At 55.4% G+C, this 20,519-nt stretch overlaps 8 protein-coding genes across 8 annotated transcripts; 5 read left to right on the forward strand and 3 right to left on the reverse strand.

The window, feature by feature from the left end:
- Nucleotides 1-476: 476 nt before the first annotated feature.
- Nucleotides 477-1,367, forward strand: LTHEOB_11233 (Twin-arginine translocation pathway signal sequence; the record flags this gene model as incomplete). The annotated part of the gene is made up of 1 exon (XM_035507967.1): nt 477-1,367. One exon carries the CDS (start codon nt 477-479, stop codon nt 1,365-1,367), a length of 891 nt encoding a protein of 296 aa, XP_035366614.1.
- Nucleotides 1,368-1,778: 411 nt separating this feature from the next.
- LTHEOB_11234 (Histone deacetylase superfamily) lies at nt 1,779-4,081 on the reverse strand (the record flags this gene model as incomplete). Its single annotated transcript, XM_035507968.1, has 4 exons — nt 1,779-2,807; nt 2,859-3,400; nt 3,470-3,770; nt 3,884-4,081. 4 exons carry the CDS (start codon nt 4,079-4,081, stop codon nt 1,779-1,781), a joined length of 2,070 nt encoding a protein of 689 aa, XP_035366615.1.
- A 387-nt stretch (nt 4,082-4,468) lies between these two features.
- On the forward strand, nt 4,469-5,753 carry LTHEOB_11235 (Proteasome regulatory particle subunit; the record flags this gene model as incomplete). Its single annotated transcript, XM_035507969.1, has 5 exons — nt 4,469-4,531; nt 4,584-4,631; nt 4,708-4,958; nt 5,018-5,553; nt 5,608-5,753. 5 exons carry the CDS (start codon nt 4,469-4,471, stop codon nt 5,751-5,753), a joined length of 1,044 nt encoding a protein of 347 aa, XP_035366616.1.
- Nucleotides 5,754-8,024: 2,271 nt separating this feature from the next.
- LTHEOB_11236 (Peptide methionine sulfoxide reductase MsrA) lies at nt 8,025-8,700 on the forward strand (the record flags this gene model as incomplete). Its single annotated transcript, XM_035507970.1, has 2 exons — nt 8,025-8,286; nt 8,336-8,700. 2 exons carry the CDS (start codon nt 8,025-8,027, stop codon nt 8,698-8,700), a joined length of 627 nt encoding a protein of 208 aa, XP_035366617.1.
- Nucleotides 8,701-8,895: 195 nt separating this feature from the next.
- Nucleotides 8,896-9,367, reverse strand: LTHEOB_11237 (Glutathione-dependent formaldehyde-activating enzyme; the record flags this gene model as incomplete). The annotated part of the gene is made up of 2 exons (XM_035507971.1): nt 8,896-9,232; nt 9,282-9,367. 2 exons carry the CDS (start codon nt 9,365-9,367, stop codon nt 8,896-8,898), a joined length of 423 nt encoding a protein of 140 aa, XP_035366618.1.
- Nucleotides 9,368-13,617: 4,250 nt separating this feature from the next.
- Nucleotides 13,618-14,328, forward strand: LTHEOB_11238 (uncharacterized protein; the record flags this gene model as incomplete). The annotated part of the gene is made up of 3 exons (XM_035507972.1): nt 13,618-13,788; nt 13,841-14,178; nt 14,238-14,328. 3 exons carry the CDS (start codon nt 13,618-13,620, stop codon nt 14,326-14,328), a joined length of 600 nt encoding a protein of 199 aa, XP_035366619.1.
- A 373-nt stretch (nt 14,329-14,701) lies between these two features.
- LTHEOB_11239 (MFS transporter) lies at nt 14,702-16,308 on the reverse strand (the record flags this gene model as incomplete). The annotated part of the gene is made up of 3 exons (XM_035507973.1): nt 14,702-15,458; nt 15,528-15,986; nt 16,040-16,308. The coding sequence occupies 3 exons, from the start codon at nt 16,306-16,308 to the stop codon at nt 14,702-14,704; spliced, it is 1,485 nt and encodes a 494-aa protein (XP_035366620.1).
- A 1,049-nt stretch (nt 16,309-17,357) lies between these two features.
- On the forward strand, nt 17,358-19,337 carry LTHEOB_11240 (MFS transporter; the record flags this gene model as incomplete). The annotated part of the gene is made up of 4 exons (XM_035507975.1): nt 17,358-17,541; nt 17,594-17,756; nt 17,819-18,865; nt 18,947-19,337. The coding sequence occupies 4 exons, from the start codon at nt 17,358-17,360 to the stop codon at nt 19,335-19,337; spliced, it is 1,785 nt and encodes a 594-aa protein (XP_035366621.1).
- Nucleotides 19,338-20,519: the final 1,182 nt, after the last annotated feature.

Below are 20,519 nucleotides of genomic sequence, written 5' to 3' on the forward strand. Positions count from 1 at the left end.
CTCCGCCACCTCTCTTCTTTTTTCTCCATGAAAGTTGAAATTTGAAACCCAGGAAATTTGACGCCTTGCTCGCTTGCACGCGCCCTAGCCGGTGTCTTGCTCAAGCGTGAGCCTGGGGTTGTATTAGCTGGGAAGAGAGATGCCTCCCGCTGTCAAGAAGCAGCAGCTCTGATCTTCCGTGAGCCGTTGACTCCCGTTGAAGCGGTACATTCTTAACTCCGTGGTCCACGCGCACGCCACCGCCTGCTGACTACACCTTCCCTGCCCGTCCGCCTTAAGCCGCATCCTCGTCCACGCGACACCGTGTTTCATTGCGACACCAGTACCCCGCATCCGGCTATATTGCCTCTCCCCATCGCTTCCACACCACCCGTCGTCAAGATGGATGCATGAACTCAGGTCGGCAAGCGATTGCGCGAGCCGGCCGTCCCTCCGCGCCCTCATCTCTACATCCCCTTACACTCAATCCATCCACAATGGCGACCCGGCGCGCCATGCTCGCGCGCGCGTCCACCGAGACATGCTCGTCCAGCACGACTGTCGCCGCCCGCCGCCGCGCCAAAGCCACTGCGAAGGCTGTCCAGCCGCCCCCTCCGCAGCACATTGACCATGACGACGAGACGTATGAGACAACCGACAGCGAAGCCGAGCCCTTTCCCTTCTTCGCGCTGCCCGCCGAGATCCGCCTGCGCGTGTACGAGCTGCTCCTCGCCGTGCCGGGCGTCGTCGACCTCGACCCCATGAACTACCGAACCATACTGCGGCGGATGCTGCCCCTGTTCCTGACCTCGCACCGCATGCACGAGGAGGCCTACCGCGTCTTCTACGGCACCAATGTCTTCCGCATCTTCCCCCTACACGGCCGCTTCTTCCACACCAAGAAGCCGCTCCTCGCCCGCCTCTCGCCACGCTACCGGAACTGCATCACCCGCCTGGAGCTGCGCCTCGGGCCCGGCTGGCAAGGCCCGCTGCCGAAATGCTGGGACCTGTCGCCCGAGGGCGCCGAGCGCCTGGGGTTGGCCGACCTGCGCGACGCCCGCTCGCTCAAGGTCTTCGTCGAGTGCGACCCGGCCAGCGACGAGATATTTCGCGGATTCCGCCGGAGCGATGACTTCTTCACCGCGTTTTGCAGCGGACTGCTGCGCAACCTCTTTCCTTGCGTGCCCAGCATTGAGGAGGTGCAGTTCGACGGCTTCCCCAGCGTCAAGAAGGACAGCCCCCTCATGACGGAGCTGCTGTACCAGGTCAGGGGCAATGGGAAGCGCGTTACATACGGCCCGGAGCGCGGCTGGGCCGACAAAGTTGCTGAGTTGGAGAGTGGCATTGCCCGGCTGCATCTCTGGGCCGGAAGGTATGCGAACGTGTGAGACATCCATGTATATCTATGTACCAGTCACTGCTGCCAGAAGGCGCCGTTCATACCAGCTTGGGCGTCAAATACCATGTTTTTTCTGTCAACCATAGGCTATAAATATCATGAGTAAACGAGTTGAATGGATGCTATTGCAGAAGCAAGAGCACTGTGGTCCACTACGCCCGGTCAGGGGAATGTGTCTAGCATGACTGCTTGCCCCCCTTCCAACGCCATTATGGTATCGTTCTCAAACCCTAACCCGAAATATGCCAAATAAGAGAGACGCCGCCGCCGGAATGTTTTCGATATGCCGAGTGGCAACCTCAACATCTGAACTCCGGCTTACTTTCGCTAGCACATATCCTCCCAAGCCCATACTCCCTTCCCGTTTCCCGCAAGACTTAATAGCTCTACATATGAGAAATCAGGAGGCCTCAGCCTCCGCTTCAGTCTTCATTGCAGCTTCGCCCTTGGTCTCCTCTTCTTGCCTCTCCTTGAGACCCTCCTCCTTTTGCACGCCCGGCTCAGCATCGTTCATCTCGACATCCTCGGCCGTGGTGTCTGCAGTGGCCGTTGTACCGGGTTGCGGAGCTGGGCTGTCCCCGATTGGAGCAGTAGCTGGCTGCTCAGCCTCGGATTCAACCTTGGGCTCTGGCTGTGCTTCTTCGGGCTCGGCGGCTGCGGGAGTCGCTTCATCTGCTGGTGCAGCAGCTGCTGCTGGCACAGCCGCAGGAGAATCGGGAGGCGTGAGGGCAGTGGGGGGCTCTTCTGCTGCTGCTGCTGCCGTCGCAGAAGCATTTGCCTCAGTTTCCTCCGTGGCCGCGGCGGGGGCTTCGGGAGCGCTGGACATAGCAACGTCGCCATCAACATCCGTTTCCTGCGCCGCTCTTGTTTCAGTGACCACAGGGGTCGGAGACTGAGCAGTCGAGGCGGGCTGGCTAGTACTCGCTTCAGCCGCCGTTGTAGGGCTCGCGCGCCTTGAGGATTTCCCTGTGTCAGGAGCGCTGGTGTTGCTTGCTGCAGCTGCACCGTTGGCGCTGCTGGGCCTGGGAGTATCGTCACTGTCGATGGCGTTCGCGTTTTGATAATCCATGATGTTCATCCTGCGCTTCTTGCCCGGTTGCTTTCGCACGCCTTGCTTTTCATTCTCACCCTCGTCCTCGCTTTCGCTGAGTTCTCCATCCTTTTCCACCCGCTTGTCCCAACGGTGCTGAGTGAACCTAGAATCCGGATTCTCATCCTCGTCCATGTCGTTCATCTCGTCTTCTGCCTCCTCATCCATGCCAGGCATGAGCGGCGACCGCGGGACGTCGGTCATCTGCACCGACGGAGCAAATGCGGTGCGCTTGATGTTCTCAATGACTTGGACGCGGATTTTATCAAGGTATTCAGGCGAATTTGCGTTATCCATGTTCGAAGGGCGGACGTCAAGCTCGAAATCAGGAGCGAAATACTACACAACTGTTAGCAGCAAAGGGCAAGGCGGCCACTGGGGGTAACTTACGTCGAAATAGTCGTTGTACGGAAGCTGAGGCCCCAACTCGGACCCAACAAGTTGGCCTGTCTCGTACGCCCAAGTGCGTGCGACATTGCGCATAGTATAGCCGCCTCCGCCGAGTACAAGGGTTGGTAGATTGAAGCTCTTCACGAATCTGACACAATTTGCGTGCCCTCTCATGCTGAGATTGAAGGCGCCGAGCCTGTCGCCAGACAAGCTGTCCCCTCCGCATTGCAGGACAACGGCTTCCGGCCTGTACCAGTCCATGACAGCCTTGATGACAGGCTCGAATATGCCCTTATACGTCTCGTCCGTAATACCATCACGCAGTGGGAAGTTGACGGCGTAATGCTTGCCGTTTCCAACGCCAATGTCACGCAACTCTCCTGTGCCCGGGAAATATTCGCCATACTTGTGGAAGGACACGGTCATGACGCGGTCAGTGGTGTAGAAAGCTTCTTCGACACCGTCGCCATGGTGGACGTCGATGTCGATGTACAGAACGCGCTGTTTGAAACGGAGGAGCTCAATGATACCGAGCACAATGTCTGTAGGGCAACAGCGTTAGCGCATCCTATCGGCCGGTTTCGCTAGCGGTCCACAATGGGAATGTATACCGTTGACGTAGCAGAATCCACTGGCCTCGCTCTTCTTAGCGTGATGGAGGCCGCCGGCCCAATTGACAGCGACGTCACACTTTCCTCGGTTGAGGCGCGCGGCACCCTCCATACTGCCACCCGCACTGATGCCACAGTACTCAAACAAGCCATCAAACACAGGGCAGTCGTCGCCGACGTTGAATTTGCTCTGCTCCTTGGCAAAGTTGTCCATGTTGTCCGGGGTGACCTTCTGCAGAAAGTCGACGTACTCATCGGTGTGGAACTGCGTCATCTCGAACTTGGACGCGGGCTTCGCACGCTACAGCGGCCGTCAGTGAGGTGTCCATCGTGTATTGGCGCAGCTGCAGCTAGCAAACGCTCGGGGCGCGCTGAGAGACACGCCGAGGCGCACTGTGGAGAACGGATACGTACGTAGATTTCAAGCTTCTTGTAGAGACCATAGTTCATGATCAAGCTGTGGGCCATCCTTATGCGGTGCGGCTTCATGGGATGGCCGGCGACATATGCGTAATTGCCCACATCCGAGTCGTAGAAGTACGCCACCTTCTTCGGCTGGGAGCTGCCGTTGATGTTGAAGTCATCGAGCGGAGGAGCACCGGCGCCCACCATCTTTGCGGCTGGCTGGGCAGTGGGTTGGGCAGACGGAATCAGAGAGGGACGACAGGGCAACGAGTCTAGGTGCGGGAACGGCAACGGCGCCGGTGGCAGCTCTGTATGCGCAGAGAGCGAGCGAGCAGAGAGCGCGGGCCCAGCCAATGACACGGTGAGCGGTGAGCGGCGGCGGCGGCCAAGTTTCGCCGGAGCTCCGACGCGCGCGTCGCCGTCGGTAGCGTCAGCTCCGCCGGGAGCTCCAGCGCCTCACAGCAGCAGCACCTCCCACCACGCTGGTCCATCATCCATCGTGCTGCCAGCCCCCGATTCCTGCCCGCAACCTCCCCACCGCCCGTCCGACCTTCCTGTTCCCGCAAACTCGCCCCACATCCGTCGTCACCCAGCATGGACCGCCTAAACCGCATGCTCGCCGCCGCGCAGGGCATGAGAGATGCCGGCCCAGCTCAAGTACGTCCGCTTCCTGCTGCTACACCCCTCCTCCCTCTGCTACTCTGGCAAGATGGACCCTTTCCCGTACCCCGACGGGTGGTACGCGGACTGGTACTTTGTATGCCACCGCAGCATGCCTTCAACATGCGCGCGCTGCTCGGCCGACCCAACAAGCTAATCGCGCGCTTCTACAGGACACGAACCTCATCGACAACTCGGAAACCGTCTACATTTCGTCCCTTGCCCTTCTCAAGATGCTGCGGCACGGCCGCGCCGGCGTGCCGATGGAAGTCATGGGTCTGATGCTGGGAGAGTTCGTGGATGACTACACCGTGCGAGTAGTCGACGTCTTCGCCATGCCCCAGAGCGGTACCGGTGTCAGTGTCGAGGCCGTGGACCCCGTCTTCCAGACCAAGATGATGGACATGCTGAGACAAACGGGCCGGTAAGAATCCATTTGCCATCGCACGCCTATACAATGTTCTGATGTGGTGCAATTACTAGGCCCGAGACTGTCGTTGGCTGGTACCACTCGCATCCTGGCTTCGGCTGCTGGCTCTCCAGCGTCGATATCAACACGCAGCAGTCTTTCGAGCAGCTGACGCCTCGCGCCGTCGCCGTTGTGGTGGACCCCATCCAGTCCGTGAAGGGCAAGGTCGTCATTGATGCTTTCCGCCTTATCAACCCGCAGACGCTTATGATGGGCCACGAGCCGCGTCAAACCACGTCGAACCTGGGTCACCTCAACAAGCCATCCATCCAGGCACTCATTCACGGTCTGAACAGACACTACTACAGCATAGGCATCAATTACAGGAAGACGGGTCTGGAGGAGAACATGTTGATGAACCTGCACAAGCACGTCTGGACCGAAGCATTGGAGATGGATGATTTCAAGCTGGATGGCGAGAAGAACGTGGACAAGCTTCAGCGGTTGGTCAGCCTGGCTGAAGGTTACGAGAAGAGAGTCAAGGAGGAGACGGAGCTCACAAAGGACCAACTGAAGACGAGATATGTCGGCAAGGTGGATCCGAAGAAGCGTAAGATACTCCTTCCGCTAGTGATATTTCGAAATTTTCTAACTATTCCTACAGACATCGAGGACGTTGGTCAGCAGCTTATCGAGGACAACATTGTTGCAGTCTCCAGGCAGATGATTGACAAGGAGGCCTGCTTACCCAAGAACGCTGGTGCAAACGGGGCCGTCAACGGTGAGATGGAGGTCGATGATGAGCTATGATCGATGACTAGTCTGCTTCTGTAATATACACCATTATGAGGTGCTGAGGGTCCGGAGTGCACAGGATAGATCCAAGTCGCATGGCTATCCGACGGTTCTTTCAAAATTTAGACTTGAACGAATGTAGATGTCAAGTTTGCATCACCCCATCCTCTAGTCTTTCCAATGTCGGACGACCTGATTACCACATGCTGAAGCTTCTTCTCATCTTTCATTACGGATGCGAAGGGGTCACAAGTCGTCAAAAATGTTGTCAGTTGCATCACTTTCACCTTTTTTTGTCTGCTTTTCTGATCTGGATGCACACCGCTTTGCGTGTGTAATTCCGATCGAATCAACTGCGGCTCTGTAATTTGCACGCGCGGTAAGTGTGATACAGTCTATTTCCAGCGGCCAGGTTTCAGCCTCACACCACTACAAACGGACCTCCACCATTGGTCAAAATATACGGGTCTTCTTCGAATAAACATACTCACGAGGGACTCTGAGGTTACTGTCACCCTCATTGTCGCAACGGTAGCTCTCATCATCCCCACTGGACAGCTTCTGCGACACGTCTTCGGCACTATAGGTGATTAACGGAGATGTCAGTCTTTCGTTATCGACAACTACAAAAAGAAAACCCTGCCACGGTAGTAGCGGAGCAAGTTTCGGTTCGAGACGAGATACACGACACTTCTCCTTTCCACCTCGCCTATCTTCTTGCATACCCTCATCCAGAGAGTTCTTGCCTACTCAAAGGACGTTGAAGCTATACGTGGCGACTGGAGCTTTCGAGAAGCGAGATTGCCAGTGAAAGATCCAAGCAATTAGCATCGGTTTGATCGGGCTGGCTGGACGTCTCTGCTGCAGAACCTCCATGAAGTGCAAGAGAAGTAGTGGAAAATTCCCTGTAGGTGACCAAAGCTTGGTACTATGGCCTGTTATTTGTCATGCAAGAACAGTAAGAAAGCCGCCTCTACCTTGCAGCTTGTATATACTCGTGCGTTGCAACCCATTATGGGGCACATTCCCATCTTAGAGCATCGCTTGACCTGGTGGAAGATGCCGCAGTAGCCCTTCCTGAAGAGTGGACAGATGCGCAAAAGAGACAACGGCTGCCGGCTAAGTTTGTTTCGGACATCAGCAGTGTCCACCATGGCAAACCAATTCGTCCATATGAGTTTACAACCAACCGAGCGTTGCTGGCGTCACACAACGCTAGTTGCTGTTCTCAGTTTTCGTGTAACTCAGCCAATTTAACTTGCATCCACATACTAAGGCAACAAGCGTATCAAACATTTGGGCAAGAGGGGGGAGCAAAAAAAAAAGAGGGCCCAGCCGCGAGTCGAACGCGGGACCTCTCGCAGTTTAGAAGAAACCTCCCAAAGCGAGAATCGTAACCACTAGACTGGATTGGGTATCAGTTATGGACATGGTGCTGAAGAGGGAAGGGGAATCGATCACTTACCCACTGGGCCTTTTACTTGCTGATGGATGACAGAGTGGCTTGATACACTTATTATTTGATATCTATCCATGAAGATCCCGAGCTCCATGGTGTCGGGGGGCGGGGGCTGTGGAGTCAGCTCGGTGGTAGGCGGGGGCGGCTGAGTGCGGCGGTGTCAGAAAGGGCGCGCCAGCTGCTGCCTAGCAGTGATTTGAATAACGTCTAAACATGATTTGAGTACGCGATTCATGAAAACATGTCAGTCTTCACACGGCGGGTGTAAACGCCGCTCTATAGACTTGGCTTTCACAAAAAGCGGAAGTAGAATGCAATCCGCAATAAACCAGAAGCTAGCGGGAGAGTTACACTAGCTATTTTCGCAGAGCGTCGAGCACTTGCGAGCCCGAAGAGAAGGTTAACATGCAGCCGCGTGTGGCGCGTGTAGATGGCTGCGGCTGGATTAGGAAGGTCGCATGAATCATGAGGGTGGCTGAACCGCATGCAGCTGCAAGCAAGGCGGCCCCGCCTCGTCTTAGCGAAAGCGGGTACAACGCATTTGTGTATTCTGAAGCCTTACAGGAGACTGGGGAAGGAGGTAAGAGTCCAGACATCAGGGTCCATAATCAATGACGCAATCCCGAGCGTAGTGCGCTCATCGGAGGTGACTGACTCGCGTCAGCTTGTGGTGATAAAAAGCTCCCGCGCGTCCACCGTGCTACGACCCCGCGCAACAGCACTTTCGTCCTGACTATACCGGCCTTTGCGAACCTGTCAAACTGCGACGCCGTCTCATTTTTTCCGCCATCGTCCTCGCCCTCGCTACGCTAGGCGCTCACACAACCATGACAACCGTGAGCAGTCTTTTCACGCGCTTCATGCGCCCATTCTCTTCCGGCCCGTTGCGCGCGGTCGAGAACGGTGCCACCGGCATCGCTAACGGCAGCTACCAGAAGGCAACGATCGCGGCAGGCTGCTTCTGGGGAGTTGAGCACACGTACCGCAGGTCCTTCGCGAACAAGGGCCTCATCGACGCACGCGTTGGATACATCGGTGGCGATTCGAAGAACCCCAGCTACAGGCAGGTCTGCGGAGGCGATACTGGCCGTAAGTAACCGCTAGGACGTTTTGCCAGCGATTGCTGACATGTGGACAGATGCGGAAGCTCTGCAGGTCACCTTTGACCCGGAGCAGGTCTCGTACAGACAGCTCATCGAGTACTTCTACACCATCCACGACCCCACGCAGCTGAACCACCAAGGCCCCGACAGGGGGACTCAATACCGCACCGCCATCTTTTTCCATTCTCCCGAGCAGGAGGCTATTGCCAAGGACGTCACCGAACGTGCCAACAAGGAGTGGTGGGACGGTAAGATCGTCACACAAATTGTGCCTGCAGGTGAATGGTGGGACGCTGAGACGTATCACCAACTCTATCTTGACAAGAACCCCAGCGGTTACGAGTGTCCCACGCACTTCATCCGAAAGCTTCCGCCATTGAGCCAGCCGGAGAGCTCGTGAGCGAGCAATGATGATGTAAATAGATCTCAATATCATGGTTGAAAATGTATCTAACGGCACACGATTGCATTGCGTTTGGAGGTCACGAATACTGCCAGCAGCCGAATGTTTGATTGTAACTCAATTCATCATTTACATATCATCATCGTCGATCGTGTCGTGCGCCAATTACCCTTCCAACAAAAAATCTCGGATTTACTGGGGCGGCAGGGTCTCAAAGGTCTGAGCAACCTCCTTCTCCCAAGCCAACTTCGCCTTGCCGAAGATCTCGGCGGCGGGCTTGAAGCTCTTGCTCTCGTCCAACAGGCCGGTGCGGAGGATGATCTTGTCGTCGCCGAGAGCGGTCTGGTGGTGGTAAGGGTGGGTGGTGCAGTTGGGGCAGTAGTAGCAGTGCACCGGCTTGCCCGATTCGCCCGTGTAGGTGTAGGCCTTGAGGTTGTCGCCGCCGGCGGTGAACTTCAGAGCGCTCTTGGGGACGATCTGGTTGAGGGTGAAGGCGCTGCCGGACAGGTACTTGCAGGTGTCGCAGTGGCTGCGGCTGGGTCAGTCGACAGTCGGGGCCGAGGGTGGCATGTACGTACCAGAGGATGTGCGAGGCCTGGTCAGCCTCGAGGGTGACCTCCCACTTGGTCTGACCGCAAGCACAGTGGCCGTGGTAGGTAGTCATTTTGGCGCAATTGGTAGTCGGGTGGAAGTCAATGGAAGAGAGGAATTGAGGATGATGAGCTAGAACTTGGGCCTGAGACAGTGCTTAAATATGTAGCGGCAGCAGGAGCCACTCAGCAGATGCAGGCGTTGCTTTGGCAGCAGCATTTCAAGCGTCAGGGCGGGAAATTGTCATAGCTTCTGGATCCATCGACCCGCAGCCGGGCGTCGATCTGGCGACCGGGATGGAGCAAAACATGGCCGGAGCCAACGTGGCAGGCGGCGGGGAGCAGCGGCCACGCTTCGACGCTTCCAAATAACAAGCCAACCCCGCGCCTTCTGGTCCGTGCGGCATGTGCCCCTCTTTGCTAGCGCGGCTCGAACGAGTTAAGCTGAGGTCATAGGAATGTCGCCCGACCCACGGCGGTGAAGTCGATTCCTGTTCACACTGGTAGATCTTTATCGCCAATTGCAAATCAAGGGTACTTCGGCTGCGTCTGACACTGCACCAAAGGAACACGGCGCCCAACTTCGCAGTTTTACACTCCCAGACCCTTCGGCGCCGTGATGGCCGTACCTACCTTTCTTGCCATTGCCCCTGCATCCGCCCCGTCTACTCAATCAAGCAAATGATCCACCAAGAAGCGAACGCCGCGATAATGGCTCCACATCCGACCCTCCAGCCCGCATACACGAAAGCTCGGCTATGCTGTTTGCGGTCTTGAGGAACGAGCCAATTCCAAACTATAAGCCTTTGGCTTTACTGCTCTACCACTCACTGCTATCCTCGGGATAGAAGAAGCCGCAAGCTTATAGCCCGGCGTTGCCGGCCGGAGCACATCGGAGATGGTCCCGAGCGGCCGCTTATGTGGGTATTGTAGGGGTTCGAAATGCTCGCGTGACTAGAGAGGCCGCAAGACCTGTCCAGACCATATACTTCGAATAAGCATTTCTCGGCGAACGTCACATCTGCACCCATCTCTTCCGCCCAAACACGTCTAGCGCTTGCGGCCACTCTCGCTTATTCGTTGGTACCTCCTTCAAGAGGTAATGATAAGGATGGGTCGCTGGATAACAAACCCATGTCAATCTAAAGCACGCAAGTTAGCTGCTTTCCGGGGTGGTGCGAGATTCCAAATTGTCGCTCAACAGCAATTCGGTTCCGGTTCGCCTCCTCGGAGTCCTTCCTCTGTCATAGTGATATCCACTTCTCCATTCGACCGGGAAGCAGACGAAGAACATCCACTCCCTCTTGCTTCCCCCAACACTTTTGTAACCGCCAAAATTACGTTCGAACAGACGTCATATATGCCGATTATACGACAGGTGCCCTAATGGGTTTGCGTGGATTCACTCTCCGGACTGCTCAAGTAAGTCAGTCTAGCTCACGGGCCACAGTTGGCTATTGGCGTAATAGAACCGAGGGGTACAAGTCAAACTTCTTGGTTGTGATCTATTGTCGATGCTACATTCTTGGCACTACGGTTCTACTCAACTTCTAACAAGTGGTACTTCTGTCCGTTCTTTTCCAGGGCATCTTCTATTCTCTCCATGACAGCGAGGACCTTCTCCTCTTCAAGTCTTTGGCCAACGACTTGCACGCCGACGGGCAGACCTTCCATCTTGACAGCGTCATAGTGAGTGTACGCACCCTTCGCGATGCCATTGAGTTTTTTGAAGTTGAAAGAAGCAGGCAGGGCATCAAGGACGCGGTCAACATGTGTGACGGGCATGATGCCGCAGGTGTAGTCAAGCTTTATCACGCGACAGTCAGCGAGAGAACCACTGCCTAGGATTGTTCTCAACTTACCAGATTGAACAAGAAAGTGTATCCGCAACTACTCACTGCCTCCTTCATTCCATCATGAGGGACAGCAGGCGTGGCATTCGGGACAGTCAGCAGGAAATCCATCTTTGCTTCTTGCTCCCACCAGTCATGCCACTTGGCCTTGTAAGCCTCTCGCTTTGACACCAGCTTCCAGTGCTCAAATGCGCTCTTCTCATGCCAGCCGTAAAGAAGATCGGCCCACGTGGGGTCGCGCTTGACGTACTTGACCCACAAGTAGTGCAGGTACTTGAGTGGGCGGGGCAGCTTTGCATAAAAGACCATTTGGGCAGCGCCGGGGTCGTTCCACTCCCCGGTGCGGAAGAAAGACAGGAAAGTGCGGCAGCCGTCGGAGTTGAGTAGGTGCGAGGCGATCTTCAGTGCTTCATAAGGCGACGGCGGCGTGACGTCGAAGACTTCATGGCCTTCGGCGCTGAGTGCTGCAGCGGTCTGCTGCAAGGCGCGAGCGCAGGCGGGACTAGGATCGACAACGCCTTGCGAAGTGTCAGATGTGGGGCGGTAGGAGTAGTCAAGGGTCACCTACCATCAGTCCTCATGACGCCAACTCGGTATTTCTTCTTCTCCAAGTACTCTTCGGTGACGTTTTGGCGCCACTCCATAGGGTGCACGGTGTGGTCGTAGTTCCATGGCTTCATGCGAATGAAGCTGGCAGTGAAGTAATGCAGGTCATTGAGGGTGCGAGCCATGGGGCTGAAGACGCTAGCAATGCCCTCCTGGCCCGGCATGCTAGTGTTCATGCCCATCTTCGGCCAACGACCGGTCGAACAACGCAGCGAGTAGCACCCTGAGAAGTGCGCTGGAGCTCTTACTGAGCCAGCAACATCGGAGCCAATGCCGATGCGACTGCCACCGAAGGCAAGCAGAGCAGATTCTCCGCCGGTCGAGCCGCCGGGAGAGTACTTGTCGTTATGGGGGTTCGTGGTACGGCCCCAGACGTCATTAGTAGACTCGAAGGAAAGAAGGGTAACGGGGAGGTTGGTCTTGACAAATGGAATGGCTCCGGCATCCTTGAGGATGCGGACCATGGTGCCGTCCTTCTCGTAGGGTTTGCCGGTGTTGGAAGAGTAGCCGACACTGACATCAAAGCCGCCGACGGCGATGGAATCTTTTAGTGAGACGGGGATGCCGGCAAGTGGCCCTTGAAGGTTGATCTCGCCCCTCTCCACCCACTGCTCGGCCTCGGGGAACAGGATCTCGGTCAGGCAATTCGTTTTATGCTGAGCAGCAACGGCGACCTTGGCGTAGGCGCGCAAAACGTCAACGGGGCTGGTGACATGGCCCTGGACTTCCTGCACGAGTTCCTGGATGGGTTTGCGTAGCAGGGTCCGTTCCGAGGGCAGCAGCGGGGACTGGTACTCTGCCGGCAGATTCGCAATCTTCGAGGCGCGTTCGGCCTGCTTGCGGCGGCTGGTTGTTGTGAGAAGCCAGGGTCTACGGAAATGCGGGGAAAGCTCTGGGGAAGCTCGAGAGCAGCTCTTACGTACCAATCGCGCCTGTGCTGGAAGTAATCGAGGGGGTACACCATTTTTGCACGCACAGTTTAACAGAGCACGTCGAGAAGCACGCAAAAAATGAGGAAGGGGCGTGAAAAGTGGAGGGACAGGCGGGAGAGTTTGCGGCATAGCTATCAGCAGCTTATCGTCGGCTTTGTCGGCTACACTCTCCCTTTGCGGACTAGGCAGTCGCGTGTTCATCCTCGCGCGTTCCTGAGGCATGCAGCAGGCAGCTGACCCATCTCGGCCTCTCTGCCGACGGAAGCCTCAGCTCGGCCCGGCGGCATGGCGCTCGGGGGCGGCGCAGCACTCGGCCAGCGGCTACCTTGCAGCGTCCAGACCAGCCGCTGTGGGTCGTGATGCGAGACCCCATGTCTGTCTGGTCCGATCCCCCGCGCGATTTCCATCAGCGCGCCAGCGGAAGCTGCGGTGATACATCCGCCAGGACGCCTCGGCGGGTGCAGAATCATGTTTCTGAAGAAGGTGGCTGAGCAGCGGCAGATGCGACAGAGCCGCACGCGCTCGAGTGGCTGTCGTTGATTGTCGCTGGCGCTGGGTGGCCAGAGCTCCATGCAGATTAGCCGCCCGCCCGGGCAGCCCTGCAATTCGCCCGCCATCTATACTGTCTACCTCTGCAAGAATAGAACCGGCCCGTGCGTGTTGAGCTCTGGATGCAACCTCCTAGTATGTATAAAAGATGTTGGCACTTCGCCGCTAACTGAAGTCCAGCAACCAACAATCATCACTTTCCTACTTTTCCTCTCTACTTCACTGTTTCCTTAAGTCGGTCCTTTTGCTTGCACTCGGCACAAGCATACCACATTCCCTCCATCCATAATTGCTTTGAAAGCAGTCCGCTCTTGTCCAGGAATCGATTTCCTGTAGTTTTTTTTTTTTTTTTTTCTTAATCCCAAACCCAACACTTCAACCAAAATGCCTGTCCCTGCCTACGGTGCCGCTCCTCTCAGCAAGACCTTTGCTCTGGTCCGCGTCCTGGAGGTCATCAGCATGATCATCATAGTCGGCATTGCTGCCAACTTTGTCAATGACATTGTGTCAAGCGGCATCGAGCCGCCAAAGGAGGTTGTTGGCACTCTCAGTGTCGTAAGTCCACTTCCTGCGCAGCTCCACCACTTCGCCATACTGACTTCTCCAGACCTGCATCGCCACTCTTTACTGTCTTATCAGCATTGCCTTCTTCTGGTCCGAGGCCCACCTTGGTCTCTTGGTCATGACCGCCGCCGACTTCCTTTTGCTCATTGCATTCATCGTCGTCGCCGTCTGCCTGGGCAAGCCCATCTCATTCCTCAACTGCTATGCCGTTCAAAGCACTTCCGAGTCTGTGACGGCTTCGAATGCCTACACCTACTACCAGTCGGTGAAGGCGAACCTGAACATCAGTGGCGCCGGCTTGAACTTGGCTGCCTTTGCGGGCGCCACCAAGGCCAACTGCTTCGAGACCAAGGCTCTCTGGGGCCTGAGCATCGCACTTTGGTGAGTCTCAGTCACTTTCCCATCCTACACCAGAACAGTGGCTGACAATTTGCTTGTAGCGTCCTTTTCACGACCTCCTCCGTTTTGCTTCCCACGCTTTTCATGAAGAACAAGAAGGCCAACGCTGCTCCTCCCAAGGATGAGCCGTAAACGACTTATGACTAATGTCACACTCGAACTACTCATAGCGACCCTGTTGTCGCGGCGTAACAATGCGCCTCTGAAACGCTTGTCTCGTTTAACAAGATTGTCTCAGCTCTGCATTTTCAGGAGTCGAGCGCATGCTTTCTCCATCCTTTTGTTTCTCCTTTTCTTTTCCGTCTGCTTTTCTCTCTTTCTCATGTTCCGTTCCGCCGACTTGATCTTTTTAGCACGCATTGATCGACATTGAAGGTTGTAATGTAATGACTACTATAAAAAAATGGAAACAAGGAGTTTTTGGTCGTTGTACATTCACTTCATCTGAGACTTGTTTATGCCTTGGTGCAAGAGGGTACTGACGACAAAATCACCCAGTTCGAGCTCAAGCACCTACTTCTTTCTTCCGATTCCTCCTCTTATCCCGCGCAGACAGGAAAGCGATGACGGGCACCAGCAAAAACTGGGCCACGGCCGTCACCAGCACCGACACGAACCCCTTGGCGAAGCGGGGGGCCTCAACAGCGGGGAACTGCAGCAGCTGGCTCCAGGCGGCGATGGCCTGGCCGATGGCGTTCATGCTCGCCGTCACGATGGCGCGCTCCTCGGCGTCGTCGGCCATGGTGACGGTGGCCCAGCCCATGGTCAGCGGGCTGACGGCGCCCTCAAAGCCGCATATGACGAAGGCCGCGACCCGGCCGGTTTCGCCCACGTCCCATGCTACCAGCAGCGCGACGCCGATGATGACAGGAACCGTCACGGCCAGAGTCGGGATCCAGAAGCGGCCGCCCAGCCGATCCGCCGCGGCGCCGGCGGCGAACGCCGCAACGACGGAGAGAGCTGTCGCGATGGTGGGGAGCGTGTTGACGCGGGAGACGGAGTAAATGGAGGGGGATTTGGCTTTGAGGTAGAGGCTGAAAGGTGTGGAGTAGGGCTGGAAGTTTTGGTCCATGAGCGTCCACTGCAATACAAAGAGATACCAGTGCCATCGACCAAAGACGCGCGCAAAGATGTCACGCGAAACGTGCAGCTGCGAGGGTGCAGTCAGACCAGCGAGGCGTCGTTGAGAAAAGGCGTGTTCCCGCTGTGTAAGAAAGCGAGGTTTTGCGCGCGAGGGGACATCAGGGAAGATGAAAAAGCCGCTAAGGATGGGGAGAAGGGTCGTCAGTGTTATTGGACATGAACGGAGCTTGGGAGAGGCAAGAACTTACAGCAGGGAGATTGGAAGGGTGATGATGGCATCGACTATGAAGAGCCAGCGCCAGCCGGACAGGCCATGGGCACCGTTGAGGTTGGTGTACGCTGCTGCTTGCAGATATCCAGCGAACATGGTGCCCAAGGGGCTGGCGATGAAGAACAGAGCTACTCGTCGGCCAATTTCCCGAGGCTTGTACCATGATCCGATAACGTAAATGACGCCGGTGAAACTGCAACTCTCAAACAGGCCGACGAGAAAGCGCATGGCGTATACCGTGTCGACGTTTTGGGCCCAAGCCAAGCCGAATGTTGCGAGGCCCCATCCGATCTCGAGAGTGGGCAAGATAAGATTGATTGGACGGCGAGTAAGGTAGTAACAAGCGGGAATCATAGAGGTGCAGTAAGAAGCCCAGAACACAATGGTGATGTAGTTGAGCTGGTTGCCGTGAAGGTGGAGGTCCTCTTTCATTCCGCTGCGAGTCGCATCATCAGCACTTTGGACGTGGGAGCTGTAAATGAAACTCACGAGACGTAGGCATTGGTGATGGATTGCTGGTCCAGGTACTTTGTGAAGAAGGACAAGCAGCCGAAAACGAGAATCATCAAGTCGAGCTTCAGCACAAGCTTTTTCTCCAGGCTCGGCGTGTCCTTGGAATACCAATGAATCCAAGTCATAAAACGAATCCATGTCCCTTCTCTTTCATCATCGACGAACTGCTCACTCTCTGAGCCGGAAGCTAGGGCTGAATCTTCCACCACGGCGTGGGGCGCATGCTTCTCCGCATCAACCGTCATTTTTTGGCGTGACCAGACTTCAAGGCACCGCACCCATTGCAGGTCTTATAGATTCCTCACTCTTCGGCACATTGGCTGCATTGCCGCGGATTCATCGTCGAGGGTAGGTGGGATCTCGAATCGCATCATCGAGACCCCACTTGGGCTCATCGACAGCGACGGCACAAGATGAGCACATCAGCAGGCTCTTGAAAGGCGACTTCCCTCACACTGCAGCACTGTCCCCTGCCAGTCGCTGCGCGCTGCAACGGCAGTCTCTGGTTGGTCCGGGTATAGAGTTCGGCCATGGTCGTGTGCGGAACGCGCTTGGCACAAGAACGCTTCTAATGCAAAGGCGTGGCAGCTGGGCGATAACGGGTGTTGAGAAGACTCGCAAACAATGGTTGAGGCGCCTTGTTGACCATGCTCGGGCTATCGATAAACACGTGAATGTGAGTAAGGTCTGCGTCATGCGTCATGGCCTGACACCGGTCTCGACCCGCGGGCTTCGGCGACGGCGTCGAGCAGCGGCAGACGACGCGGCCGGCGCCTCTTACCACTCGACGGTGGTGTCCGCCGACGGTGCAGGTACGAAAATTTTGAGCGTGCGATCTATGCAGGGAAAATTCTCCACCTTGCCGTCCGCGGTCCAAGCTCCTTGCCGCAACGGGCATGGGCGTCGGGCTTGGCTGCAAATCAGGCGGCTGCAGAGCAGCACCCCAGCCTTCAGCCGCGCCCCTCCATCGGATGCGTCCTGCGTGAAGAGGCGCATGGCCAGCATCAATTTTTCACCCGTCTGGCCTGCAATCCGCCGCCTATATGTCTCGCCCCTCCCAGCCTCGCTGCGCCGCCGCTCGCCCGCCGCCCTTCAGCCACGATCGCTGTCGTCATTTGCCAATCGCTCTCCGCATCACCAATCTACCCCAGCTTTGTGCGCCGGCTCCACTTCGTCACCAGACCTCTAGCTCCCGCCCGAAGCCGCTCCGTCTGACGTCGTGCATCTCCCTCGTCGCTGCCTTCTTCCCCGCCCCAGACTGAGCGACACCGTCACCACCGCCAACTCGCCCGCCATGGCTATGATACAGCGCGTCTCGTCCATGGACGCCATAAACACCTGGAGAAGCCGGTCTGTCTCGCCTGCTGCCAGCGAGCGCCGCAAACTCAGCTTCAATCCGGTCCAAGCAGGCGCATGGGGCCCCGCTGCCCAGGAGGAGCTGGTCCCCGCCTTTGAGGTGTCCAAGACCCGCCGCATGTGTAGGTCCGCTCGCCCAAACTCTTGCTGCAACGCTGCTGACTGTTTCCGCAGTGCAGGTTTTCGCCGCCGTCGTCTACTGCTTGCTAGCTGCTGGCATTGTCTTCGGGTATGCCGCAATCAAGCCTGTCCTGATCGCTCAGGGTGTATACAGAGATCGCTGTACCGATGCGGAGCTGGACAAGGGCGTAAGAGTGTGCTATGAACAGGAGCTGAGGTACGCCAGCCCTCTCGCACAAGTACCACCCGCCAACGTCGTGCAATGCTAACCTCCAACAGGCTTAACTTCATGTTCACCGTGGCCGCCGTCTCCACCAACGTCTGCGCTCTGCCCGTCGGCACCATCCTCGACCGCTTCGGTCCCCGCGCCAGCGGCCTGATTGGAGTCTTATTCCTAACCATCGGTGCCCTTTTCTTCGCCTTTGCTGCTGATCTTTCCTTCGATGGGTACATCCCCGGCTATCTCTTCATGGCTTTGGGCGGCCCCTTCGTCTTCATCTCTTCCTTTCAGCTGAGCAACACCTTTCCCCGCTACTCGGGCCTCATTTTGGCCCTGCTCACCGGCGCATTCGATACTTCGTCGGCCCTTTTCCTCTTCTACAGGCTGCTTTACCAAGCCACTGGCGGCGACCTCACCCCCAAGAAGTTTTTCCTCATTTACCTGGTCGTGCCTGTATATATCCTTATTGTACAGATCACCCTCATGCCCAGCAAATCTTATGAGACCGTGGGAGAACTTGCTAGCCGCGCCGATGACGCTGCCGCTGACTACCACGACTCGGACGACGACATCCTCGAGGAGTCAATTGTGCAAAGGCTGCGCAACGATCGTCGTGCTCGTCGAGAGAGCCTTGCTAGCGAGATCACCGCACTGTTGGATGGAAAGGACACCTCAACACGCGCCGAAGAGGAAGAGAAGAAGAAGGAAAACAGCGGTGTTTGGGGAGCCCTCCACGGAAAGACGGCTGCCCAGCAGATCCTGACTCCCTGGTTTATTCTTATCACCCTCTTCACCGTCATCCAGATGACCCGCATCAACTACTTTGTCGCAACCATTCGATCGCAGTACGAGTATCTCTTAGGGGACTACCACAAGGCGGTCAGGGTCAATTCCTTTTTTGATGTCGCATTACCCCTTGGCGGTGTCATCAGCGTGCCCTTCATTGGACTCGTGCTTGACAACACCAGCACCCCGTTCGTGCTGGCGCTGCTGGTCGTCTTTGCCACCACCATTGGCGTTCTCGGTGTAATTCCTGAGCTATGGGCAGCATATGCCAATATTTGTCTCTTCGTGGTGTATCGTCCATTCTATTACACCGCAGTGTCGTAAGTGTCTTCCCTTCCCGGCCATAACTCGTATTTGCCCTCAGCAGCTTTGTCCTTCGAAAACTGACTTGATCTTCACAGAGATTATGCCGCCAAAGTCTTTGGTTTCGCCACTTTCGGAAAAGTGTATGGCTTGATCATTTGCCTAGCCGGCCTCCTTAACTTTCTCCAGTCCGGCCTTGATGCCCTCACGCACCGCGTCTTCCACAATAACCCCATTCCCGTGAACATCATTCTAATGAGTGTCGCATTCGTGATCGGTCTATCTCTCGTGGCATTTGTCACCTGGAAGAGCAAGGTTATACACCGCGAGCGTGTCGAAGAGGATGCCGAAGACGCACGCGAGGTCCTCATGCCTGGAGCTGAAATGGGTTTTGAGAACATCGATCATGCAAACGATATCCAGAATGGAGATGGAGGAAGTCCTCGCCTAGGGAGAACCGGCTATGGAACCTTGGACAGAGGCGTATGAGGACTTTGAGGGAAGTGAAGCGAGTCGAGGTACAGTTTGTACATGATAGGGAAAGCTGAGGGGATTCATTATTAGTACATAAAAAGATTGAGTACAAATTGGGTAGCCAGTAGCATTGTTTGGCCATTCGTATTATATCCTTTGCTTTCCTGCGATTTACTGTATAGATATCTTCCATTAGGAATGCATGATACGGAGATTCGTGATTACTATTTTCTCTCCTGCAGAACTTAAATTCTCTCTCCTCTTTTTTTCTTTTTTACTTAGAACTCGGGCCATTCCTGTTTGTCATTTCATTGCAATCATCTAAAGCATGCAAGTGTGTTATAAGTGTTGTATAATCCAGACAAAGAGTATCTGCTCTCTCCTATCGAATACACTCTTCTTTCTATCCTTTTGAGCATCCCCCCTTCTCCAGCACCTTATTCTTCGAAAGAATAACTCGTGTAATCCGGTAAACAATCCTCTATACTCCTAGAGTCAGCAAGCTGTGATGCTGTCTTGGCGCGCAATGGCTCCGAAGTTCACTACTCAGCCTTCTATCGGGGGCTATCAGGTGTGACACACGTGTCCGATGAAAAACTCTCTAAAGCGATACCTAAACGTAGGACTGAGATTTCCTACGACCGTTCTCTATCGGTCTTGATAGAAACCATCATTATCAGCCACAATGGCTGTTGTTAAGGTACTCGAAGCTGGCAATTGCAAAATCGGAAAGTAGGATAGATATATTTTTGTTTCCATTACAGTATCTTCTCCGCAACGCAGATCCACTCCAACCTCTACTACTACTTAGCTTAGCGCATTCCTTATTAGGGAATTAGCCATCTATCATCCCTTACTAACATCCAACCACCGATACTATTGATCTCTTAACCAATAAATAAACTCCAACAAGCGTCTAAGAAGGTGGGAGTCGAGGTAGAAGTAAATCTTCGTCGCGGAGGAGATATATATTATATTTAAGAATGTTCTACGTTGTGTATGCCTTCTACAAAAAATAGAGATAACTAGTAGCACTTAAATATATATATTACCTTTTTAACTCGGAGCTCTGATATATCTCTTACCGTAAAGGCTGGTCAAGTAGACCACTAAACATATGTTTTACTCTACAGGCACGAAGTATTATTTTAAATAGACCATGTTCTGCGTGTTTGGATTGTATGAGTAGATACAGTG

This window comes from Lasiodiplodia theobromae (assembly GCF_012971845.1).
Source record: "Lasiodiplodia theobromae strain AM2As chromosome Unknown scaffold_46, whole genome shotgun sequence".
Lineage (NCBI taxonomy): Eukaryota > Fungi > Ascomycota > Dothideomycetes > Botryosphaeriales > Botryosphaeriaceae > Lasiodiplodia > Lasiodiplodia theobromae.